This window comes from Carassius gibelio, chromosome A23, assembly GCF_023724105.1.
Source record: "Carassius gibelio isolate Cgi1373 ecotype wild population from Czech Republic chromosome A23, carGib1.2-hapl.c, whole genome shotgun sequence".
In the NCBI taxonomy this organism is placed as follows: Eukaryota; Metazoa; Chordata; class Actinopteri; order Cypriniformes; family Cyprinidae; genus Carassius; species Carassius gibelio.
This window is the reverse complement of record NC_068393.1, coordinates 14,857,952-14,885,489: the sequence shown is the minus strand read 5'-3', so window position 1 is coordinate 14,885,489 and position 27,538 is coordinate 14,857,952. Positions and strand designations below refer to the sequence as shown.

The 27,538-nt window shown below is 37.2% G+C and overlaps 1 protein-coding gene across 3 annotated transcripts; it reads left to right on the top strand.

Annotated features, from left to right (window-relative positions):
- Positions 1–27,538, top strand: LOC127944810 (ephrin type-A receptor 2). Of its 3 annotated transcripts, none has more exons than XM_052541093.1 (20): positions 16–74; positions 172–230; positions 1,507–1,644; positions 4,758–4,990; positions 5,678–5,745; positions 6,891–7,539; positions 15,568–15,723; positions 15,894–16,229; positions 16,800–16,924; positions 17,036–17,219; positions 17,987–18,086; positions 18,575–18,630; positions 18,713–18,838; positions 19,618–19,803; positions 20,390–20,451; positions 20,610–20,819; positions 20,929–21,078; positions 21,169–21,362; positions 21,718–21,873; positions 25,971–27,538. In XM_052541093.1, the coding sequence occupies exons 5-20, from the start codon at positions 5,692–5,694 to the stop codon at positions 26,077–26,079; spliced, it is 2,853 nt and encodes a 950-aa protein (XP_052397053.1). In that variant the 5' UTR covers positions 16–74; positions 172–230; positions 1,507–1,644; positions 4,758–4,990; positions 5,678–5,691; the 3' UTR covers positions 26,080–27,538. The 3 variants fall into 3 exon arrangements, with proteins under 3 accessions (XP_052397052.1, XP_052397053.1, XP_052397051.1); XM_052541091.1 differs by having other exon boundaries at positions 4,758–5,039; XM_052541092.1 differs by lacking the exon at positions 172–230 and having other exon boundaries at positions 1–74; positions 4,758–5,039.

Genomic DNA, 27,538 nt, shown 5'->3' with positions numbered 1-27,538 from the left:
AATACACTCAGTGTTGGGTGGGTCGTGAGCACTGAATCAACAGCTGGCCATTCAACAAGATTGGCATTAATACAGTAAGTAAGCCATGATGTGATTTATGCTAACTTATTTTGAGTAAGTAAAACAAACCAGTAAACTAACGATATCTGTATTCTCTCTTCATTTCTTAAGCACATACAAGTTTTCTCGCATAGATAACTTTGCTGAAGGATGAATTCCACACTGACAAGGTCATTTAACTTCAGTGAGCATCTAAAACATCGCTTTTGCTGGTCTTGTGTTAACTGAGCCTTGAGCATATCTAATTAAACAGGAGGTATATTGTTGTAAGTCAGAGCATTGGAATGTTGTTAAAAAAGGCCCTTGGTGCCCAGAGAGCATTTATTCATTCAAGTGAATATATGCTCTGCTTTATGTAGTCTTATGATCATGTGATTGCCCGGCTATCGGTGGCTGCTCATTTCCCTGCCGGTCTCGACTCTTTGGTCTGTTTGTGTTAGGGTGTGTCAGTGAAATGATAAATGAGATTTATGATATCAAGAGAGATAATTAAAATTGCTGTAATCCACATGAATGTTGCATCAGGTTATCTAAACTGTATTATATATACAAGCATAATATAAAAAGCATAGTTCTGACTCTCAACTCCGATTGGATAAGACATATTCATAGTTGGGAGATGACAGTATATGTGACAGCACATTCAATATTAAAGGGATAGTTCACTCCAAAATGAGAATTCTATGGTCATTTACTTAACTTCATGTCATTCCAAACCAGCATGACTTGCTTTCTTCTGTCAAACATAAAAGAAGATTTTTTTAAAAACTCAACCATATTTTAAAACCAAACCATCTTGGTTACCATTGATATCTATTGTAAAATTAAAAAAAAAGAAGAATAAAAAAAATAAATAAAAAAAACCTGACACATTCTTTTGTGTTCCACAGAGGACAAAATGAATCATAATGAGATAAATTACACCCACACCCACAAACACACACACACACACACACACACACAGTTGTGTATAGAAGCAGGAATGAAAAGGAATGACAAGTAACACATTGAATTAAACAGGAAAAAGGTTTGAAGTAGAAAGACTGAAATAGATTTTTCTTGTAAAACAGTTCAATAATCTTTGTTTTATTTACAACTCTGAAAAATCTATTTTACATTTAGTCTAAAACAGTCAACATTTCTTTGTCATCTTGTTTACAGTATAAATAAGTGAAATGTTGAATAGTCATGCATTAAATAAGTTTTGATTTTGTTTGTTTTTTTACTTGTAAACACTCTTTACTGTATGCAGCTCTTTATTGAACACTGGTGTTTTTAATATAGCGCTGTTGCCACAATGAGTCTGTGTTTGCGTAATATCTTTTCATGGTTAAGGTAGTTTTAGGCGTTCTGTTTTGTTTAAAATCACTGTAATGCATCTCTCATGGCTTATTGCTTTAATATAACCTGATTAGTTATAATCATTTCATTGTCTTGATTACACAGTTGTGACTCTCTCTCTATACATTTGAAATAAACATATGATCCACGAAGAAGATGTGATGCAAAGGAAAGAGTGAAGACCCCAACTCCGAATCAACAGAACGGACTGCATTTCAAAAATGCTGAAGCATCGGAAAATTGGTCAGTGGAGTGGAATTTCTCTTATGTCTCTTTATTCTCTTATTTCTCTTATGTCTCTTTCTATCGACCACACAGTTTTGCAAGTAATTTTAGGGTTAGGGCTGCAGTGGCATCTCCTCTATTCCCATCATTATCTGTTTCTGCAACCACATACGGTAGAGTCTACACTGCAGCTAAACCAAAGATGCTGAAACTACATTTAAAGTGTTGGCTGTGTGAACTAGATACAGTGAATACTCTCCCTCCAGTTCAATCATTCAAATGTAGACTAGTCGTTGATCTCACTACCTAATTCTGTCTATCTTTAAGAGCTAAAGTGACCACACCTTATGTTTAGTGCCCTTCGTAGTTATCCTCATTCAAATTCTCTGTTTTATGATTACGTATGTTATCACTGAAGTCGCTTCATAAACATTCTGTGGTGATGGTTCCCAAGCGAAATCTCTGTTCAAGCCCCTTCATGTGGCTTTACTGTGTGTGTGGTCTTTCAGAATTGTGGCCCATGGTCTGTGATAGTCTGTTACAGTAAAATTAACTCTGACCATGATCAAAGTAATTATATTGCCACGCACTTTGGGTCGCAATAAAAAAAAAAAGTAATTTTGAACTTTTGACCAATTATGTTAATTTACCTGCTGATGACCCTTATCATGTTGTTACACGCTGTGTGCTGCTTCAATCGTTACCATAACAAACTGAAAGCCGTATAAAATTCACACCCTATTCATTGTCAGCTTCAGTGTTGAAACGGAATATTCATTTAGAATTTCCCTTTATTATTCAGATATCACTGACAATGTTATTTTAGAGTGTTTGATATACTATTACAGCATATCCATTTTTCACTAATTATTTTATATACATTTTTTCTATTATTATTAGAATTTTAGTTAACGTTTAGTTGTTTTGTTGTTTTTTTGTCATTTTTACACTACTACTAATTATTATTAGACTTATTCAGTTATCAAATTGTGCTATTTTTTTGTCATTTTATTAAATATTTTATGAGATTATTTTACATTTCTTTTTTTTAATTTCAGTTTTTATTTTAATCCGTTAAACTAAACGAAAAAAAAAAATATTATTGCCTTGTCAGCTAGCTGAAATAAATGTTTATTTTGTTTTAGGAGTATACATCATTAGTAAGACTTTAAAGGGATATTTAACACAAATATAAAGATTCTGTCGATTTACGCACCCCCAGTCTTCAAAAAGAATATAACAGTGATTTTTATATTTAGAAAAATGTACTTCTTTTGTTTTCTCCAGAGGAGAGGAAGTCCTACAGGTTTGGAATGACACGAGGGTGAGTAAATGATAGCAGATTTTTCATTATTGGGTGAACTGTCCCTTTAAGAGCAGGAAGTCCCAGTGTTTCCACAGAGGTGATACACTGAGATATACATTAGCTCACACATGCGTCCTTGAGCAACACTTGCTGCTGTATGTTGATGGGCTAAGTAACAAAAGACCTGTTGTTTAAGTGGACTACCACCTGTCCTCCAACAGCACTCCGATCAACTTCCCCCACACTTTCAAACCACTCTCCATCCATTCAGGACTTAAGTTTCAAGATTTACAAAGTTATTTCCACCTGGGTAACTAGTGTATTTTAAGTGCTTTATATTTTAATCTCAAATTTCTCTCATGTAAGAAAATAAACAGTCACAAAGAATACAAAAGAAGAATACTGCTCTCATCGTTCACATAAAGGCCTTAAAATGTAATAAATATAACTATATTCCAAAATATGTTGCAAAAGAAGTGCAAGAGTAGCTAGTTCTACATTTTAATTCTGGATTTGCTTTTTCAAATCAATCTCTTCAATTCATATGCATGTGTGACAATGGGTGTGAGGTGAGAATAGTGGTGTGGGGAAGTTCAGGAGATGCCATTGTGAACTAAACAAATCTGTGAAATGTTGGGAGCAGCCCCTGGTGTGAAAGATTCTGTGGATATGGTGTCGTCAGAGGTGTGGAAAGTGGATATTTTCACAAGAGCAGTGCAATGCAGCAATGTACTCCCCAAAAAGGGGTTGCACATAATTTTCAGCGTTTGTTCATTTCAGTAAGAAAGACATTTTGAAAAACAGATCTATATTTATGAGTTTGAGTAATTTTGTATAATAATATATCAGTTATGTGCAAAGAAAAAGAAACATATTATTATAGCCCTATTATAGCCATTTGTTGCTGTTTTTAATGAATTGTACAGGAAGTATAGGGTGATTGTCGTAAACTGTTCTCTGTCAAATTAACTGTGTGGCTGTAAGTGGAGCAGCTAAGGGGTCTCAAACACAGGGAGCTTGACTCCTAAATTCATAAGAGTTGCTATAGGACACTTTGGTCATGATTTAAGTATTGTACTCAAGCTCTAGTTCTGCTTTTCCAACCATACAGCAACTTTCATTATACATTTTTTAACCAATAAACATCAATTAAATGTAAAAAAAAAAAAATGTATTTTAGTGTTTCATATAACATTATATGTTTTATTAATATTTTGAATTCTTTTTTCTTTATATTTTCCATTATCATTTTAATTTTAGTTCACATTTTAGGAATTTTCTTTATGTTTCGGTAGTTTTTATTTTTTACTTTAAAAAAAAATCTATATATATATATATATATATATATATATATATATATATATATATATATATATATATATATATATATATATTTTCTATTAGTTTTAGTTATTTATAACACAAAATATATTGCCTTGGAAAGTAGCCTAATAAGATCAATTACAAAATAAGTTTAGGTTTTATTTCAGTCTGATTTTTATTTTTAAGGTTTCGTTTATTTCAAGTAAAATAGTTATGGTTTTAGTTTTAATCAACAATAATACCCTAACGTCATAATTTAAAAAAGGAGAAAAGGTTATTTATGAACTGAAAGTAAGAGCACAAAATAAATTTCGCTTCTTTTCAACAATAAACATGACAGAAATTGTTTAAATAAATTAAAGACATTACACAGAAGTTTATTACTACAATGCATTGGAAATCAGTTTAAAATATAATGTAAAAATGATGGCATTTGTTGTATAGTTTTAATTTGATGTATTAAAAGTTAAACATTTGGCCTAAGTTACTGTAAATTTTACAGGTAATCTACTCTCTGAAAGAAAGGTCCGAGGCGGGGTCCCAACAGGGAACTCGTACATGTCAGTGCCCTTGACCACCTCCTTCCTATAAAGACGTCGATCAGCTTCCAGCAGGCGGGGTTCATGAAGCTCCGCTCGAGAGCGCAGCTGGAACAGCAACTGTCTTGAGCGTGGAGCAGCCGACTTCACTGTCCACTCCAAAATGGATTACAGCCGGATTAAGCGTACTTTATTTGTCAGTGTATTTATGAACTTTGTATTTATTTCTCTTCAGAAAAAGCAAGGTAGGCTACGTGGAATTTATCCTTCGAACCTTTCTAAAACTTACACCTCAGATTCACACACACATGGATTAAACTGTGTTAAAGTTCTGTGCTAAATGTCTCTATGGAGATAATGTGCGTTGTTTTATTACCAATGTTTGGCATCGTGTTAAATCAACCTGCGCGAGAGAAAAAAAAGTGATTTACTAACTAGACAACTACCTACGTCGATCTGGTGAAGGTTGTGCATAGAATTTCAGTTTAAGTGTGAATATGCTACCTCGTATCGTTAAAATTCTTTTAAATATAGTGCATGGCTTAAATAGGCTGTTTTAGATATAAATATAAAAGCATTTGATGTAGCCTATCATACGCGAACGTAAAACAAACTCTAGTTTTGAAGTAAATCTGTAAGCAAAGTGTGAAAGTTACTTAGCGACGAAAACAACTGGACCGAGTCTTTCTATGAATTGTTAATGTTTATTTAATTACTATAATTTTTCTATGGATATTTTTTTTAATGAGTAGTATCAGACATAATTTCCACGTTTGTTTCTAGTATGAATGTTCTTGAATGAATCATTGGTTATAAATTACTGCTATGTATCCTGACAAAAATATTTAATATGCAAGTTTTTATTTGTTGCGTTGTGTCACAGAGGTGCTGTTGGATATGGTGGCTTCGGGAGCAGAGTTGGGTTGGTTGACATCTCCTGTTGAGCACGGGGTGAGTTTACTGAAGCCTACTTCTAGTTCTTACCGTAAGAACCTTCGAAGTTCTGCTGGCTGGCAGGGAATTCAAGGGATTTTTGAATAAACAGGTTTTTCGTTATTGGATACGGATAATTCCGTGTTTACACTCAAAACATTCCTGGAAAAGTTTATAGCATTGCACATACTTTGCCTGCTGAACACTTGTAGTCCCGTGCGATTTTAAAGCCCCGTGTTAGCGACTGTAAAACTGAGGGTGCAATTAACTTTTAAAGGTCGGCGCATATGGTGCTTTTTGTGACGTGAGCTGAGGCTATAATGTTAACTAGAATTTAGAAGCCTAATCAGAAAGGATGTGTTTTAAAACATGGTAGCTGGGTGGTTTCTAACTGGTAGACCAAATTTGGACCAGCAATAAACTATAGGGGTCATAGAATCTTAGGGTAGTCAAGCTGGGTATTGAAGAATTATAGCTGGTTGAAAAGTTTAGATCAGCTAGTGTATTTTTAAACCATGTTCCAAAAAAGCTACTGGGCTTTCCAGCAGGGAATGTTCTGGGATGCCAAGTACCTTAATATGTGGAAAAAGTAAATGCACAAAGTAATTAAATCTAAAGCATTTTACTTCAGCCAGTAATACAAAAAGCTGAGATATTAAGAATGTGAACAAAATGTCAGCACGCTCAGCTTTATAGAATGTTATCTGAACTCTTATTGAGCTGCTGTTTATTTAAAGAGTTCAATGTCTTTCAAATGTATGCAATGCTTTAAACCACAAAGTTCCTTTTTTATGGAAGCATTAGTTGCAGAGACTGTTTTACTGCCGTGCCACACACTACGAAAACAATGCACATCTCCTGTAATTAATATCATGGTGCACATGAAATTAGAGCTAAGAACACACATGTACACCGCATGTGAACAGATATGTTTCAGCATACGTCAGTCATGCAAAAGAAAGACTGCTGCATTGTTCCTTGCCAGAAGCTGGTGCATGGGTAATTGACCAGCATCCTTACTACTACTTAAAATTCCACGGTTAGGGCATTTTGTGTTATTTTTGTCCTCAGCATTCACTGGCATCTTTTATTGAATTGTTTTTGTCCACAATCTTGGTTTTGACTTTCTTGCTAACATCCTTTTTTTTTATTTCACATTGTAGTGGGAGATAGGCCAGAGGGCTGTGAATGGCTCTCTGTTGTATAACTATTATATATGTAACGTGGAGGAACGAGAACAAGACAACTGGCTTCGTACTACGTTCATCCAGCGCAACCCCACCGCCTCTCGGGTCTTCGTGGAGCTGCAATTCGTAGTCCGTGACTGCAACTCTTTCAATGCAGACTCACTTACCTGTAAGGAGACCTTTAACTTGTATGCCTCTGAGGCTGATGCAGACATTGGCACAGCTTTCCGCAAGGGCCAGTTCCGCAAAGTGGCCACCATTGCTCCAGATGAAATATCCAGCCTTGGGGAAATGAAGATGAACATTGAGACAAAAGTAGTAGATAATCTTTCTCACAAGGGCTTCTACTTGGCCTTCCAGGACATTGGGGCCTGCGTTGCCATCTACTCAGTCAGGGTTTACTATAAAACATGTCCTGCAACAGTGAAGAGCTTGGCAAAGTTCCCTGAGACTGTAGCAGGGGGAGAGAATCAAGCCCTGCGGGAGGTGACTGGAAGTTGCGTCTCAAACGCTGTAAGTGAGGACCAACCTCGCATTTATTGCACCACGGATGGGGAATGGGTCGTGCCTATGAGCCAGTGCCAGTGCATACCTGGGTTTGAAGCAATGAACGATGCATGCCAAGGTAAGACATACGTTTCTTTGTTTGGTTTCCACAGATTGAGGCCAGCACCAGCTGTTGTCACTTTAGATCTCTGGTTTAAGTCAGGAATTTGAATATTGATTAGACTTCCACAAAGAATGTGATTAGCATTTTGGTTGTAGGATATCATTAAATGAATTACAGATTTTTTTTGGTGAATTTTGTTTGTCCTTACCATACATGCTTGTGGCTTGCGATTATTTTTTTCGGTGCTATATATAATAAGTATTATAAGAAGTCTTATGACTCTCATTTCATATGATAGGCATTCTTTTCACACTATATTTTTCACATTTTAAGATGCTTACAAGCTGTTTACTTTTCTACACTGTACGTTTGACTCCCATAACCCCCAGCATTCTTTAAAACACCAGTTCAGATATCAACGACTTTTGCAAACCTACTGTGCTTAAGGCAGAACGTTTCAATGACTGCTTTAAATCTCACATTGAGGATGTGACAATTTTGTATGTCACAGTCACCTGTTTTTCTTATCTTCTTCTCTTGTGTTCTCGTCCCTGCCACACCAGAGCAAGATCAGCCACGTGACAGTCCTAAAGTGTTTAGCGATTATAGAAATGAGAGAAATGGCATGTTGGGGCTTGTTTAGAGCAGGCCTAATTCTGTTTTAAACGTCCTCTAACCTCAACACTTTAACATATTTCCACAATTCAGCCACATGCAGTGACAGGTAAAATACAGGCAAATGAAACTCAAAAAAAAAAAGCAAAGGCAAAGCGATTACACATTACAGTTGCCAAGCTCATGCCCATGCATTTTTTTGGTTCGCTCACATTCCTTGTTTTACAGATCTGGAATTGTGGGAACAGGTGTGTGCATGGTTTAGAATGGGAAAAATAAAGTGTTAGACTTTGGAGAGGGAGGAGATTGTATTGGAAAGGTGGAGAATGGCATTTAAAGGTAGCAGAACAATGTAGTGCTGTGTTCAGAGACAAACCCCCCTCCGCATTCCCCCCCAAGCACCTCTTTCACTTGGCTGATGCATTCTTGCTAGGTTTATTAAGGAGCCTTCCCAACTACTGCCGGCCTAAGGAATCCCCTGAGGAGAGCTCCAGGCAAAAGCTGACTCACATTGATGGATGGACTGTTGATTAAAGGCAATCATTGTCAAATAGCCAGATCAGGGGAGTTAACCGTTCATTCTCTAAAAACGATGGCAAAGTATCCTTCGGTGGTGAAATTTTTAACAATATGTATATTAGACATGTACGCAGCACTGCAGTTTAACCAGTATCGATGCTGACACAGTTTTCCACTAACAAAACACACCATTTCTCAGACATAATGAATAAAAGAGTGCCTTTGTTGACCACACAGAGACGTGCTGCCTGACCTATGCTAGATTGCACTAGGAATTCATGCCCACACCCTGTCACTCGCAGTGAACCGAGGTTGCCAGAGTTGGATAGCTATAGTTTCTGGAATGTATCAGAGTGCTATTGGCCTCCCTATTGTTGATCTGTAGGAACAATATGACACTGATGATGAAGCCGGATGGTCTTGAATCTTTCACAGTTGCATTTTTCAGGACAAAAATCCTTGTGCCTTTCCTGCACTGGAACATGTTAAGCCGAGAGTTATGGGTGACAAAGTTAGAGTTTTGCGCATATAATGTGTGGTGAGTGACTGGCTGGGTAGTAATTGACTTGGGTGTGTGTCCTCAAGAGCCATAAGTACTGGTTTTGGATAGATCTTCTTCCTATCCTGTTACTCTTGTCTTTTCTTTCTTTTTTGCTTCCTTGTTTTCTTGTACTTAGTTTCACAGTTTTAGATGCACTCCCAAACTGATCGTGATCCCTAGAGTCTTCCCAAATTAAACCAACTAGGCATGGTTTTGTATTTATTGTCTTTAACTGTTGCAATGACAATATGTTGTCTTTGGCATTGACTGCAGGTCTTGGAAGTGATATGTACTAAAAGTTTAAACATCCACTTTCACACGGCCCTGTAAACACTGTTTAAGCTCTTCTTGGAGATTTCAATTGGTATCTTGTAAATAAACAGCTTTGCTTATCCCCATCTGTCTCGCAGAGGCAAATAGGTGCTTTTAGGTCATCCCAAGTTTACATGCAAAAACATTTTGAATAAACGTTAGCTCTGACTCACATACATGTATGTTTATGATCAAAAGGTTGTCAAATTTTGGATTTCCTTGCTTGAGAAAGTGCACAGAGCACTGGGATACCTCAAGTCATTGGGTGACAGTGCAGAAAGGGAATAAAGAAATCACCCAAAAGTGAGATATCAGAGTTTGCTGGGCTACAAGTAAACTAAATTAAAAATTAGATGTTTAGCTAAAATATTAGCAATTGTACAAGCTTAAAATCAGCGCTTAAATAGTTCAGCAGTATTCCACCAGAATAGAGCTGATGAAAGCTGTGATAATCTGTACCCTGAGGTGTAATTATTCTCTGCTTTATGTGATGCTAATGCCCTCTTCTTTTGGCTTATTTAATTCTTGTATACCCGTTAAGCCACAGAAACCCTTTATCTCCACCTATGGGATTCTTAATCTTACTTAACTAGCAAGCAACCACAACAATTCATTGCCGGTTCTTTCCATTGCGGTACCATTTGCCTGGGCAAGTTTAGATAATGATGAGCACTTCCAAATGGGTTTGGTTGACTTCTCTGATCCTCTGTCAACCTCAAGTGCCAACATCAAATGAAACGAGAGTGGATGACGTGGTTGTTCTGATCATTTCAGGATAATGACTGCTGAAACATTCAGATCAAATTAAACTATGCTCACTGGGACTCAAAATGTTTGCGTTGACCATGTAGGAGGAGGTGAGCAAATGATAAAGTGAGTCACCATATAAGGAGGGATTTCTGTGGCCATTTTTGCGTATATAATTTTGTTACTTTTTTTAGTTCACTGACCCATTCGGTCCACCAGTGAGGTGGAACATTTAGGTTTGACGCTCCAAATACACTGCGGCTCATACATGACAGGAGTTAAGTTTAGGATTGTGTGCATGTGCTGAGTGTATTGTGCCGCTAGTATGTGAGATCAGCAGTTTCCTGACTCCAACTCAGCTCTGTGTCCCCCGAAACAGGACAAGCTATAGCGGAAACCGGAGGCCTGCTAATCCTTGGTGACCCTTCAATTCATCCGCTCAGGGATTTCTATGGTCACTCTCAGTCACTGGCTCCATTCGTTTATTCATTTCCCACTTAAGGAATTTTGTTTATGCCTTTGCTTAACATTTTTGGCCTTAACCAGACTTTTCCCATCTGTGTTGCCATCTCAAAGTTTGGACAATGGGCTGATGTTTTGTAAAGGCCAGAGCGAGAGCAAACCAGAGCACTAGTTGTGCTCATTCAGTGGAGAGCTTGTTTTGGGGGTTTTATCATAGTGTTTTTAGGTTTCTTAGTTAACTCCTTTCTTAATGGACAAATATTTCTGGATGAGTCTCAGTGTTTGTGTCCTTTTGTGTTCTGTCATCTCTTCCTCTTGCCCTCTTTCCTTTAGAATGAGTGAAAAGTGTGAAAAGAGAGGGATTAGAGCATTTATTGTGAGTGTTAAGGACTAGATGAAAGAGTGAGTGCAATTGTAAAGCGTAGATGTAATTCTCTTACAACTTTTCCATTGGGCTGATAATCCCTTGCACTAATGCTCTCACCACACCTAGAGACCATTCCCTCCCTGCTGGCTTCATGTTACCACTGCACCCCCCCCCCCCCATACATACAAACACACACACACACACACACTCACAGCTCTGGCTTTGTCCTGTCTGACCATAAGAACCATTCCACTGACCATACATCTTTTAATTTGCATAAACCTTTCAGCACACCTCAAATCTGGTAAAATCAAAAATATTTAGAATTGAACTGATTTAAAAAAAAACTAGCCGATAACAACCTGAATTTATTTTAATATTTAGTATTTTATTTTCATGTCTGATAGTACTGACTAGTTTTTAGCTGGTGTCTTTTTTGACATTAAATCAATGTTATGTATTGTTAAGTGAATTAAGCAATCCCAAAATATTAGTTACATTTGTGTATGCATTTAAAAAATAAATACTCCTGAAAACTAACAGAAAATCTAATAATAGACAGAAAAAGACAGTAGACCATCCACCAAAAATATCCAGTGTCAACTTAACATTTTCAAAATTGATATGCTAAATTGATATGCACTGATATGATAAATTAAAATCAATACTATCGTCCAAAACTTGATTTTGTCTTATATTGTGCATCCCTTAAAAAAAGTTAATTTTATTTATTTGTTAAAAATGAAACAATTACACTAATGTGTATACATAAATATATAAACACACACCTATAAATAAATGTTTTTATACATAAATATATAAACATACACACACAAACATTATATATATAATATATATACTTTTTAAACTGTTTATAATATATATCCTTTTTATAATATATAATATATATTGTTTATGCTTTATTTATGTATATAGATATATATATGCACACACACATCTTCATTTTCTAATGCGTGTGGGTTGTATTTGTTCTGCGGGGCTCTGTCTGAATTGAACCTCTTCCCCTGTGAAACTAGCCCCTGGCCGCTGTCCGCACTCACTCTGCTCTGGTGTTTGTTTTACTTGGCCATCAACACCTGGCGGAGCAGCACACTTTAACTCAACCATGCCTAGGGCTACATGTAAGCCCCTCCGTGCCTAGGTTTAAATGACTAGGCCTTTTGTTTTTCTTTCCTTTTTCTCATTTGAAACCCCTTCCGTCAAACTCTTGTCCTGGAGGGGTTTGCGCTGTCCCGCCGCCATGTAAACACTCATTCATTCAGGCCTCCTTCCCCTTCTCTGTCGACCCATCCATCCATACATCCGTCCATTAACGTCACCCTCTCATCAGTCTTCGCTCTGACCGCTCCACTCAACCCACATGGCTCACAGACCCCAGTAGGTCATCGGCGAGCAGGATCCAGCTACTCTCACAATAAACAAACAGTCACTCAGAGGCTCTTAAGGCCTGGGCTCTTGGTGCCAGATAGCGAGACGGGGCCCATGAAAGACAGCCGACATATATCCTTTGCATCTCAGCTGGGAAATTTGTATTACATAGATGTAATCAGTGTTCCTCAAAAGCCATAAGTTGTTGTTCGCCTCTGACCTCTCGCTATGATTTTTGCGAATGAGCCAGTTTCTTCTTTCCAGAGCGTGTCTAACATTCACCTTCTCTGTTCATGCATGCTTTGATTGGCTGCTTTAGGAAGGAAGCTACGTGTCAGCCTTGTGCTTCCTGCTTCCTGTTGTGTGCAAAATGTGAATACAAAGCCCCTCGTGCTGAACCACATTCCTGCTGTATTTTGGAAAGTGAAACGTTGGCTAAAATTACCACAGAAGCTTTAGAATTCAATCAACTATTTAATTCAGTGTGTTACTTGCATGTTCTTTGTAAACATTTTAGTTTTTTTTTCATTAATTTAATGCAGATAAATAAAAAATCCATTTTTTTTTCTGAAAAACAAACAAACAAACAAACAGTTGATCTTAGTTCTGAGTTTTTTTTGTCAAGTCAATGTTGTTAAGTGAATTTAGGAATCAAAAAATAACCACAACATTTATTAGTTATTTTGTTGATTAAAAAAATCTCAAAATAGGAAGAAAAACACCATCCTAAATTATATATCTATTTTTTTTATTAGTAGTGAAATATCCTAGCAATTGTTGAGTGAAAGTAGTTCCAAAGTAAATCCTACACCACATTTATTTCAGTGTGACTTGAAAAGTTTGATTTGTTATACACAAAGTATTTTGAAAAAGTATTTTGTAAACTTTTTGTATACACTGTCAGGTTTTTCTCTGTGGCTGTTAAGAAGCCAGCCAGCGTATTAATGTGTCGTGGCATCTACACTGTTCAAAACAAGTGTTTTCTCTCTCGCTGCCCTGAGTGGCATTCCGTGCCTGTTGTCCAGACTAAATGGGTCTTCCAATGTTGTGCTAGACGCTTGCATGTGGCAATGCGGCAAGCATGGGGTCTTAAGAATTTGGAGATTACGAGTGGCGAGCCGAGAAGGGGCCGATATGAAATGGGGTTCGCAGCAGCAGCTGTTTGGCCCCCTTTGCTGTGAATAGGACAATTCTTTTTCTTCCCCTACTCCCCCCTTTCCTTTCAAATCCCACCAGGACTCGTTATCCCTCGCTGTCTCTCCCTCAGTCCCCCTGTCTCCCGCACTATCCCCACCTCCGCAGAGGGGCGCGTTAATGAGTTGCAGTAAAGTCCCCACAACAGCTGGCACAGAAACAAGACGAGGAGACAACTTGAAAGAAGGAATAAATAACACATTGGCCCGATCTTCGCTGCCACGCTGAATTCTTTTCATGCTGCGAGTTTTCTTTTGAAATAAGAGAATGCATGCTCTCAAATATTAGAGGTAATGTATACTACCGTTAACCCCCTTCCTGTGAGGGAGAGCAAGTGGCTCAACCCAAAACAAGGCCTCCATTGATAAAAAGCATTCAGGAAGGAGGAAGCACCCTATTCTGTAATTATAACTGTTTGGCAAATCTTTAGATAACAAACCATTACAAAATGGAAACAATGATTTGGTATGAGGTCACTGTGCTACTGCAATACAATGACTGCAAAAAGTATTTTTTTTTCTTAATTTTATTATAATTCTATATTTATTGTCTTAGTCTGTTTTATCTACATTATTTTCTAATATGATTATAATGATTACAAATAAATATATATATATATTTAAAAATTATTTATTTTTTTAATATTATATTATAACAGTATATCTAATAACGTGACTTATTTTACACTAAGTTATAACAATAATAATCGTAAAATGAAAAAAAAAAAAAAATACAATTAAAACTTCAAAAACAATCAATTCAGAAAATCAAATGCAGTACCGTATGTTATTATACTGATAAACTTCCTCATGAAAGGTATATGTTTTTCACTTCTTTGAAGTGTCCTAATACTGATTTTCTTTTTTGGCTAATATCTATAATCATCTCTCTACTAGTATTACACAATCTTTGCCTCTTTGGCAGTATTTCAACACACAAATACAGATATTTCTCCTGATCAGACACATGGTGTACACGGTTGTGTAATGTTGCAACCAATAATCTTAAGTCTTGCGTGTGTCTGAGCTTGTCTGTTGACTGATAAGACTTGCACTTGAAACTGAAAACGAGATATCACAGCACATCATTGTGAAGATGAATAAATGGTCCTGTATATGGCTGCTCCAAGAAATGAAAGAGCCAGATTCAGAACGGAAGCAGTGTGTGTTTGTGTGTGCGTACGGTGGTGGTGGATTGTGAATGGATAGCGGAAGGACATGAGCTGGGCATGCTAGAATGTTTCTAGACAGATTCCTAGGACACCTTTCTTTTTTCTTCCTGTTTGTACATTTACAAAGTCTGATTGATTAAATTTATGCTTGCAAATAATTTTTTTCTTAATGTTTTTTTTTTTATTAATCACAAATATTTTGTTATATAATGCAAAGATTTTCTTGCATTTTTAAGTGTGGCTTAGTGGTCCAAAGACATTTAGGGACCATTGTATGTCTATATGTATAATGTCTGTATGTATAATATCTACTGGACTTAATTGACAACAACATTCTTCTTTACTGAATTCGTAGTTAGATACAGCTTGTATGTTGTTTTTATGCAATTTGTTCTGTTTTCTCTCGTGGTGGAATTTTGAGAGCCAGAGGTCCCGTGCTGGAATGTGGGATGACTGGTCTTGTTTGTAGAGAATTGGGGGGATGGTTCACACAGGATAAGTAGGAGTGTGCTTAGTCTTGCTCTGTCAACTTTGCGCACTCTTGCACAGGGCTTCAAAAAAAAAAAAAAAGGATAAGAAAAAAAAGCTATACAGAGAGAGAGAGAGAGAGTGAATCTTCAAAGGAGTTTAATTTAGTGCTTTCATATGTAGATGATCACTTGATATATATACTGTGAGCAGTTTAATTGCACAGTTTGCTAATCTTACATGTGCTTTTGTACGCAGAATGTCAGCCTGGCTTCTTCAAACCTTCAGTGTCCAGTGAGACCTGCAAACCCTGTCCAGAAAACACCCAGCCCTCTGGTTCTGGCGCCATCAGCTGCACCTGCAAGGACGGCTTTTATCGAGCACCTGAGGACCCCGAAACAGCCGATTGCTCTGGTGAGAGCTGCCTCCCTTAAACTTGTATATCTCACCTGTCATGAGCTAGTTGCTGTCATTTTGTAATTACATACGACATCCTTTCTCAGTCACTCTTTTCTGTCTGGATTAACTGAACCAGTACAGGTGAATGGGTTAATAAAAGGCTTTTCTGCTGTTTGTCTGTTTAGGTTTACCCTCCGCCCCTCAGGATCTGGTGGCCACCACAGCTCAGACGTCAATAGGCAGGCTTCAATTGTCATGGAAGCCCTCTGCGGACACCGGTGGGCGCAGTGATATCAGATACACTGTGGTTTGCGAGCGGTGCGAGGGGAGGGCATGTCAGCCTTGTGGCGAGAAAGTGCGTTTCGATCCAAGCAACACTGACCTGAAGGAGACCAGAGTCACTGTTAGTGACCTGGAGCCCCATCTGAACTACACCTTCACCGTGGAGGCACGGAGCGGAGTGTCCCAGTTCAGCAATAAGAGAGCCACCAACAGCATCATCACTGCTCTACCTTATACAAGTCAGTGCACTATAATTACAATATTACTGTTTTTACTGTATTCTACTGATCAAATAAATGCAGCCTTGATGGGAAATCTTTAAACAATAGTGCTTTTTTAATTCTCATTTCATTTTCAATCTCTCATTTTCAGCTCTCTTTCATTTCATTTTCAAAAACAAATAAATATATTTTTTTAATTGTATCAGTAGGCTTTAATATAGGCATTGTTTAACCATGGAACAGAAATCAAATCCTTTAAATTTTTGCAGTATAAACAGCAAAAACAGACTCACAAAGATGTTTACCAACCTGATTCAAACCACATCCATTTGTGGTTTGAAATCCGATTAAATCTGATATTTTGAGAATTATGGTCTGTACGGTGATTCCAGTCAGATCATATTTCAGTTTTTACCTCACCGAAAGTGCAGTGTTTACTGGGACTGTTTCCAATTACACTCAATTTTCCTCTCACTCTAGTGAACCATGTGACATTCACTAAAGATCGGATTTAAAACTTTTGGGTCTACGATATTAACAAACTCATATACTTCAGAGACTCAAATTTAACTGCTGTTTTACCTCCAGGTCCCATAAAAGTGACTGCCATGTATGTTGTGGACAGGAGCTCCACCAGTCTGTCGCTTCAGTGGTCTGTTTCTCATCTTTCCAAGCCAGTTGCCACACGTTATGAACTGATGTTTCGCAAAAAGGTCAGTAGCAATATCCATTTCAGCCTTAATGCGTAACTGCAAATCTTGATCCATGATAGTGGCGCTATTATTCTCCATTTCATCATCTTCCTTTCATTGTCATGTCTGCAGGAAAATGATGAGGAGATCACTGGAAAGGTCACTACCTACACTGTGCTGGTGCTGGAAAAGAACTCTGTTCAGATCAGTGATCTGTCTCCTTCCACCGTCTACTTGTTTAAAGTTCAAGCTCTCAGCCCAGAGGGAAACCCAGGCAGCTACAGCTTGGAAAAGGAGTTTTCAACACTCCCCGAAGGTGCACAAAGTTAAAATGTTTGCTTTTATTTTAAGACCCTACAAAATCAAAATGATATTTTTATGGGTTTCAGTTCTCTGGTTTTAAGGCCATTTATATGCTCACACACACCTAAATATTAACAAAATTTACTATTAAAAATCTACAGCCTATTTGTAATACTGATGATGACTCATTCTGCACTACACAGATATTTGTACATAGTCCAATCAAATGTTCTCTAGAATGAGAATGTCCCGCCCCTAATACCACCAGCAAGACAAGTTCATGGCTGTTTAAAATCAGGGTCAGAATGTTTTTTGTTTTTTTTGTAATAACCTATTTGTTGTGAAGTAACGGATAATGTTTCTTTGCTATGGAAGCCCGTTTCCTTCACTGGATAATAATTAGTCAGAATTGCGAGATTTAAACTCGCAATTCTGAGAAAAAAAGTTTTTAAAAAAAGTTTAAAAAAAAATACATACAATTTTGAAGTTAATATCTTGCAATTCTGACTTTATAACATGCAATTGAGAGTAATAAAGTCAAAATTGCGAGTTATCAAGTCAGAATTGAGAGATATAACCTCGCAATTCTTACTGTTTCTCAGAATTGCAAGTTCATATCTCGTAATTCTGACTTTTCTCAGAACTTGGAGTTATAAAGTCAGAATGGTGATATAAAAATTAGCAACTACCTTGTTTATTTTTTATTTAGTGGCAGAAAGGGGCTTCCGTCCTTTGCTCTTTTTAGTTATGTTGTGTGTTTTATTCTTGAATGCTTCCCAGCTTCTCAAAAAACAGGAAACACAGCAGTGATCCTCGGGGCTGTGATCGGAGGAGGCGTCATGCTTTTCATCGTGGTAGTGGTCCTGCTTCTGCGAAAACGGTTAGGAACAAGCACTTCACACACACACACACACTCGGCTTTGTACCTCTCCCCCAGTCAGTCCTTCAAGCCGTTCCTTTTCTTTCTCCTTAAAAACCATTCAGTACTTCCTTTTCACCGCTCTCACACTCTTTATGAAATGGCGCCTTACCACTTTTGAGGAAGAATCGATTCGCTGACTGTCCACTGACTGCTCACTACGTGTATCTTAACAAGAGGCATGTTTGAAAGGAGATGAATCAGAGAGGCATATTGTGTATAGGATAAGAGGCGAAAGGATTGTAGGAGGTTCTGTGAGGGCGACGTGAGCCCCTCATGGTTCCCTGTGATAACCCAGACCTCTGTCACCACTTGGCAAACACAGATGCTTTTTTTTTTCTCTAAGCACTCCTCAACTACTCAACCTCACTCTTCAAACTCAAGTCTGAAAAGAAATGTGTCGGTTTGCTGAAAAGTAGAGTACTCATTGAGTTGTTTTTCTTCTACAGGCGAAGAAACTCTCACACCAGACAAGGGCCAGAGGACACCTATTTCTCCAGCCCAGGTTAGTGGCGTTGAATTTCATTTGGTGGCGCTCTTCGTCCCTTTCCTTCTCTTAAATCCTCCCTCAATTCTCTTCATTCCAGACCAGTTGAAGCCATTGAAGACCTACGTTGATCCTCACACATATGAAGACCCCAACACGGCAGTGCTCAAGTTTGCCAGCGAGATCCATCCTAGTCACATCACCAAGCAGAAAGTCATCGGAGCAGGTTGGTAGATCCATGGCAGTTTGACAAGCCACTGCGGGGCTCTTTTGAATGCATTCTGGGGGAAGGGAGTTTCAACACTCATTGATTTGAAGTTTGAAGTTACGTTACAGTTCATTGAAAGTGACAGCTTTTTTACAGTTCATTGGAGTGACAGCTTTAAAAAGGCACACATCAGAAATTATCTGATTCGAGCTTTACATGTTAGAGCTGGAATATTTTTAGTGTAGTGATTCTTTCCCTCCAGAGATGTTTCTTCCCCTCCCAGTGTCATTCAAATTGAATTAGTGTTGTTTTCTTAACCCGCTCTGGAGCATTATTTCATGTCCCACATGGAGGAGTACTGCTATTAAAGTTAATTAATCATGACTGAAAAATAAAGCAAACAACCGCTAAATTAGTTCTAAGTCCTAAAGTGTTTATAGGCTTTATATCAAACGGCACATTTAAATGAGAAGATCAGTGCACCGTGGTTGTGTTTCCCCTCTCAAAACGCCCACAGGACATGGCCCTTGTCCACTTTCTGTCTGCTTGTTGTACACAGATTCTCATGCCCCCTCTGACCCCACACACACATGAATCAACTCAATAACGTTCATAGGCTTCTCCATGCCATAGCACCAGATGCATGCTGCTCATCATTTCAAAGCACCTCCTTCATGTTTTTAAATAACCCCTATATGTCATGAGGCACGATTGAAGCATTGTCATTTGGTATGTTGCTTATCTGATCTGATGCCTGTATGCCTCTTCCTTTGGTGGTTTGTGTTGCTGTGCTGTAGGTGAGTTTGGAGAGGTGTATCGAGGAATTCTGAAAGTTTCCAGTCGGAAGGAAACAGCGGTAGCAATAAAGACACTGAAGCCAGGATACACAGAGAAACAGAGGCAGGACTTCCTAAGTGAGGCCAGTATCATGGGACAGTTCTCACATCAGAACATCATCCGACTGGAGGGGGTGGTCACCAAATGTGAGTGCCCTATAAATTGTAGCCTACACCTAGTTTTATAACAAACATGCAATTCTTCTAAAGACAAATATGTCATTGTGTATTAGATAATAAATAATTTGATTTATGATTACATAGTCAAGTAGATTAAAAAATATTATATTATATATATATATACATGCACCTTTTTATTTGATTCAAGAAAATAAGGAATAAAATATAAACTTTATAGTATATGTAAAAAGTGTGTATATAATAATTTTTTTTATTATAGGTTTTATTATTTTTATACACCTTTTATTAAATTCAAGAAAAAAATATTACATTTATAGTAATGAATTATTTATAATTTGACACCTGAAGCCAGACACTTTAAATTTCCAAATGGCCACGCCCACACTTACGGGAAATATGCAAATATTTGTATTAAAGGTATAGTAATAATTATAAATAACTATTTCAATAAAACATGCTATATGTGTGTAAAAAAACATAAAAATAACTGTATTGTATTCAATATTAATAGGTCTTTTTGTTGAATGAGAACTCCTATTTATTATACTTTCCGTTTTGTAAAGCCGCTTTGTCTTTGTCTGTTTCTTTTCAGTCAAGCATGCCATGATTATTACTGAGTACATGGAAAATGGCGCTCTTGACAAATACCTGAAGGTAAGTTTGTCAAATTCATTGCTCGGTTCGAAAAATGATGACAGATGGTACTGACATAGTATTGCATAGTGATTTAACATAGCAAATCATTTACTCAAGAATTCCCTTGTGTGGTTTTCCTTTCACAAGAAAAACTCGAAACTCTTACTTCTTCACAGGACCATGACGGCGAGATGTCATCCTTCCAGTTGGTCGGTATGCTCCGTGGCATTGCGGCTGGAATGAAGTATCTCTCAGACATGAGCTATGTACACAGAGATCTGGCTGCCAGAAACATCTTGGTCAACAGCAACCTGGAGTGCAAGGTGTCTGACTTTGGTTTGTCGCGTGTTTTGGAAGATGACCCTGAAGGAACCTACACCACCAGCGTAAGTTCTCTTTATTATACCATTACTACAACCTGGTTATTATTTCAGGTTTTTCTGAAATTACATGGGATTACCTGACACTTGTTTAAAAGTTATTTTATTCCATCAGGGAGGTAAAATTCCTATTCGCTGGACTGCTCCGGAGGCCATAGCTTACAGGAAATTCACGTCAGCAAGTGATGTGTGGAGTTTTGGCATTGTCATGTGGGAAGTCATGGCCTTTGGAGAGAGGCCCTATTGGGACATGAGTAACCATGAGGTATGGACTGGCCTCACCACATCGGCTACGAATGATTACTCTGCTGTCCTTTGAGCAGAATGTCTTATCTGACTACTTTTGTCTCTCTAGGTAATGAAGGCCATTAATGAGGCTTTCCGCCTTCCTGCTCCGATGGACTGCCCCTCTGCCGTCTATCAGCTGATGTTACAGTGCTGGCTGCAAGATCGCTCCAAACGGCCCCGCTTTGGTGACATTGTCAGCATAATAGACAAACTCCTCAAGAGCCCAGATTCTCTGAAGGCCATTGCAGATTTTGACCCTCGGTAAGCGCTCAACACATACTTTGAATTCTTAAAAGGCTCGTATGAAGCATCACAAGACGTGAACGGCAGAGAGAAGTCGAGGCATGTACTGTCTGTTACAAAGAAAGTTATGTGGCAGTTCAAACAAAGCCATTCCTTGGTAAAGTTAAGACATGCAGCTCATACCAGTAGTACCGCTGAATGATTTGACATCTTCTGATGTTTATCACATTGCATGCGTGCAGGAGGGAAAAATCTGACAGTTACGTATCTACAGTTACTTATTCTTGAACCTGATAAAAGCCTGTCTGTATCCCAATCAACAATTGCAAAAAAGTGTGGTTTGTTGAATGTATTTGTGTTCTGTCTTTGTCAGGGTTTCCATTCGGCTTCCCAGCACCAGTGGCTCAGATGGCTCTCCCTTCAGGTCTGTGGCCGAGTGGCTGGAGTCCATCAAGATGAGCCAGTACAGTGAAAACTTCAGCAAAGCTGGAATCGTCGGCATGGAGCAGGTGCTGCAGATGAAGAGCGAGTAAGTGCCCCTCGTTCTGGACCTTTAGCACGCTATACAAAGGAAGCGTGGTTGTGAACAATCAGATGAGATCACGCCAACTGTCCAAAGTGCATTTCTGCACAACTGATTTCTTCTTTAGTCGGTGTGTCATATCCTGATGTCCAGATAAATGGAATGTTTGACTTTTTAAATTTTACCGGAACCAGCTAACATCTAGGGTTTTCAGTAGGTTAAAGTTATATATTTGTCTATAGTTAATTTAGTCTCTAAACATATAGAGACTGGAGTCATAAAAAGTGTTTTTCTTGTTCTGTTATCATGACCATTTGCCCATAAATGGTGTTTCTGGCATGCACAGACGTCAAATTACCATACTTTTGTTAAACATCTTATTAATTTAATTTATAAATGTTGTAATAGAAAAAAGAACTTAATGAAAAAATACAATTATACATTTTGAATCTTTATTGTTATTATTTATATTATATTATAATTATTATTATTATCTCACTATTCAAATATGTAATTTTGTTCATATTTATGTGTTTTATTATTTTCAGACATTTTTCCTCTTACATAATACAAAATTAGTATTAAATATAGTAAAGTAGTCCTTTGAATAAAACGGCCCAAGGGAGTTCTGGGAATCTGTGAAGGAATTCGGAGTGTTTGGAGAGCTTCCTTTCTCGCGGCATACAGCCTACACTGAGGCTGATTGGTCAGGACAAAATCATATTTAAATAAGATGGTATCTTTAAACTTTTAATAATTCCTAGAACATATAAATATTTTCCATATTTTTGTTTTAGGGATCTGGTAATTGAAAGTGGCTGACATTCATGCTTTGGTTGCAAGGATAATCTCGCACAACCGCAGACCATTTTTGATTTACTGTATCTGGCGAGCTCGGAAACCACATAAATTGCATAAACTATTTAAATTTGTTAAGACTTATAATCGAGTCAAGTGATAACTTTTTACATAAAATCATAAAAAGCTTTCAGGGTCTTTTCAGAAAACACCTTAAAATGCTACTGGTTGTTTCAAGTTTGAACGTAACACTGTGGCAGCAGAGAAAGAGTAGACTTGGCTTTTAGTGGCCTGGATGTGGTGAATTGTGGCATGCTGTTACCCCTCCCCTCTTCTACCATCCCTCCCTTCCTCCCACTGTTTCGGTAGACTCTCTCTTCCCTCCCATTCCCAACAGAGCTAGTCAAAGCCTGTGCTTTCACTGTAGCCAGGAACCACTGTTTCTGCCTGCTGGGGCCATGAGGCTATGCGGCTGCTCCCCTCACATTAACACGATTGGACTAAAAAGCCAGGACATGAGATGAAAGAGTGTAGGGGTGGTGAACGAGAGAGCTGATGAAGATGTGGAGGTAAAGACGACAGCTCTGGACCTCACAGAGGAGGCACTGTGACTGATGAAGGGGTTGGGAGTGTAGTAACAGCCTAGCTCCAAGACCTCTGGCTCTGCTCCCGTGGGTGTTTTTAGCTTAGAAGCTCGCTGAACTTTGTGTGGAGGACCAGAAATGTCTTTGATGTGTTTGTCTTTTATTTTATGGCCGACTGTTCCATCTGGTGTCATCTGGTAGCACTCTTTAAAACCAGAAACTTTTTACAATTCCCCCGCCGCCTGTGCCGGCCAGCTCTGATTCATGGTGGGGGAATCCTTTTTAAAATCATCAAGGCGCTAATTTAAAATGTAATTATGACTCTGATAATCTTTCAAACGCTTCCTCAGAGTGACTTTTCAAAAGACATGATTATGTATCATTTTAAAGCACCCTACCATGTTATTATCTTTGATGACAACTAACTAAAATTGTATAGAAATAAATAAATAAATGAATTAATTAATTAATTAAAAGGAAAAAAAAAGTCTAATTAAAATGTAGTGAAAATGAAAAAAAAAATCTGAGTTTTAGTTTAAGATTCATAGTATATAAAAACTGCTCAAAAAGTAAAGGGAGCACTTAAACAGCACAATGTAACTCCAAAGTATTTAATAACACTATTTCATTCATTCAGATCTAGGATGTATTGCTTAAGTGTTCCCTTTATTTTTTTTTTGAGCAGCATATATACAGTCATGCCCAAAAATATGGACACCCTTGGTAAATATGATCAAAGAAGGCTGTGAAAATTAATCTGCATTGTTAATCCTTTTGATCTTTTATTTTAAAAAAATCACAAAAATCTAACCTTCCATTGGATAATATCATTATGAAATAAATGTTTTTCTCTAATACACATTGGCCACAATTAAGGACACCCTTTTATTGAATTATTTTTTAAACCTCCATTTGCCAGTTTAACAGCTCAAAACTGTCTCCTATAATGCCTGATGAGGTTAGAGAACACCTGACAAGAGATCAGAGACCATTCCTTCATCCAGAATCACTCCAGACCCTTCAGATTCCCAGCTTCTCCTCCTCAGTTCACTCCTCTCATTTTCTGTAGGGTTCAGGTCAGAGGGCTGGAATGGCTATAGGAGAAGCTTGGTTTTGTGCCCAGTGACCCATTTTTGTGTTGTTTTTGAGGGTTGGGTTTGGGTTATTGTACAGTTGGAAGATCCAAACATGGCCCATTATAAGATTTTTAACAGATTTTTCACTTTTAGATTTTTTATCTGTTGGTATTTAATATAATCCATGATGCCATGTATCTAAACAAGATGTCCAGGACCTCCAACAGAAATATTGACCCACAACATCAAAAATACCGCAGTATATTTCATTGTACACATGGGGTACTTTTTAGCCCTGTTTTCACTAAACCCATCTTGAGTGTTTGCTGCTAACTCAGCCACTCAAACTGAGCTCCTCACCATGCAATATAGACACACATCCTCTTCCAGGCAGTTTCGTTACAATTTATGTTGATTGGAAATTTCTTAATTATTGCCCTGATGGTGGAAATGGGAATTTTCACTGCTCTGGCAAAATTGTGAATATGAATGGGAATATACTTTAGAGTTATTTTACTCATAAGAATTTCTAGGGGTGTCCTTAATTGTGGCCAATGTGTATTAGAGAAAAACATTTATTTCATAATGATATTTCCCCTCCATTTTAAATTGTTATTATCCAATGAAATGTTAGATTTTTGTTTTTTGTTTTTAAATAAAAGATCAAAAGTATTAACAATGCAGATTAATTTTCACAGCCTTCTTTGATCATATTTACCATATTTTGATCATTTTAAGGGTGTCCATATTTTTGCGCATGACTGTATATATATATATATATATTTGGTTTGGTATATATATATACAGTCATGCGCAAAAATATGGACACCCTTAAATATATATATATATATATATATATATATATATATATATATATATATGAATATGAAACTACAGTAAAACTGCAAAATAATCAAAACTAAAACAGAAACTAAAAAATAAATATTCAATAAAAATCAAAAATGTATTGGCAAAATTTAAACTAAACTAAAATATATTTCATGACTCCAAAACCAAATCAATCTAAAAATAATGTATGCCGATTTTTATTTTTTGAACTTTTTGTTAACAAAATCAAAACTGAAAAAAAAAAAAAAAACTGAAAAGACAAATTTAAAATAAAACTAAAAGTTACCTGGAAAAACTGAACATATACTAAAATAAAATGAACAAAACTTAATTTTTGTTTTAGTTTTTATAAATGGTATATTATAAAACTTTAACTCCTATTATAAAACTATAAAAAGCATTTGCATGGCATGTTATAATATGTTGCTAAAACAATATAAAAACTAAGACTAAACTCAAACAGAAACTAAAGAATAAATATTTTTTAAATAAATAAACGAAAATAAGAAAAACAACTTGGCAAAACTGAAAATAAGCTAAAATACATTTTTATGACTCCCAAGCTAAAATAAACTAAAATCAAACCAAAATGGACATGGAGCTAAAATAAACTAAAATCAAACCAAAATGGACATGGATTAAATTAAGATTTAGTTTTGGATACATGCTGTATTATTAAAATTTAGCGTATTAAGTTTGGCTGAAATTAAGTAAAAATATAAACAAAATCAAAATGTCAAAACCTTAATAACCCTGCCCTCCCGTTCTCACACACTCTTCCTGTTCTGTTTCCCAGGGATATCCATAACATTGGCGTCCATCTGCCGGGCCATCTGAAGAGGATTGCCTACAGCATCTTGGGGCTTAAAGACCAGACGAGCACCCTGAGTGTGTTTGCAGTGTGAACTGTCTTTAAAATGCACCGAAGGGACCAAACCCTTTGGCTGTGGACTGAATAAACTCTCAGCTGCCTCGGGATTGGACTGCAGGGACAGCCCTTGAACAGGCCACAACCCTCCAGTCTAACAAGATGAGCTTTCACCGCTGTGGAGTCGAGACGTGTAGCATTTGATGTACTTACCAAAAAATGCAGGAAGTGTAAAACAATCAAAAAGCTATTGATGTATGCATCAAACCTTGTATATTAGATCTATTTTTACCATATGCATATGTTTATTTTTTTAGAGAAGATATAGTAATTTCTTTAGTTTTAGTTTTTTATTTTTGGTTTAGTTTCATATGCATGCTTGATTTTTGCCGGAGAGCGATCAATGCTAGTTAGCACTCACGTTATGCTCAGATCTTATGCGTTGCTCCTCCAATGCTGATGGCACTGTATTACTCTGTACTTGACTGAACGTTTCAGCAATACGAGAGAAAAGCAGACCCACAGGTCTTTTTCTACCAGAAATGTGGACTCAAAGCTGGCCGTTATTGGTTTAACGTAAGACTTGGCGACTTTCTGCTGAGATCAAGGTGATTGTAATGCGCTCTGGTTTCTATCATGCTTGAATTGGCCATGATTTGATGTCTCGTGTGATGACATTTCTTTACAATTGCACTCTCAGCGCTATATGCTTTGGACCATCAAGTTTAAGGTCTCTGGTTTAGATGAAACAGAGCAGCAAGGCGTTTCTTAAATCCTGTTTTCTCTGCAAACAAGAAGAGCGGAGGCACCGCTATGAAATAGCACTTAAATCAGAAATCTCAGCAGCTGTCTCATCCCTTATCATTATGAAAGGTTACAGCAATAATGACATTAAGGATCAAAAGGAACAAAGAGCTAGCGAAATGACAAAATGGAAGAAGAAAAAACTTTCTGGAACAGATTGTCGGACTAAATCAAATGGGAAAATGCGATCCGGCGGTGTATTGCAAACAAATGCACGGTTCTGATTTTCAGATATTTGCACCAAGTGACAGTCCTAGCAAACTAAGAAAATGATCAAACGGACAGTTATGTGGACCAGGATATGTGGATGATATACCAAAGTCTGTTATTCATTCTGTATCAGCAGATTAAAGTCGCCTGGAGCTGTGAATTGCGGAGACTCATTTTGGAAAATCTGGTTTATGATTAACTGCTGGGATGAAGCATTCCTTGATTATTTCCTCAGACATATAGGACTGCAATATGATTTTTGATCCCCTATCTTGGTTACGACCTTTTTCTAATCATTGAAATTTGAAATGCTTCGTACAAACACGTATTTCCAAACAAAAAACAGTTTGATTGGGTTTTGTACTATATTTAATAGTCTATTTATTTTTTACTTTATTTATTGTTTTAACACCACTGATTTGGGATTTATTTGTAATGGAAGTTTGTCTTTCAGTCACAATTAAATCTTTGTAGCCTTGAAA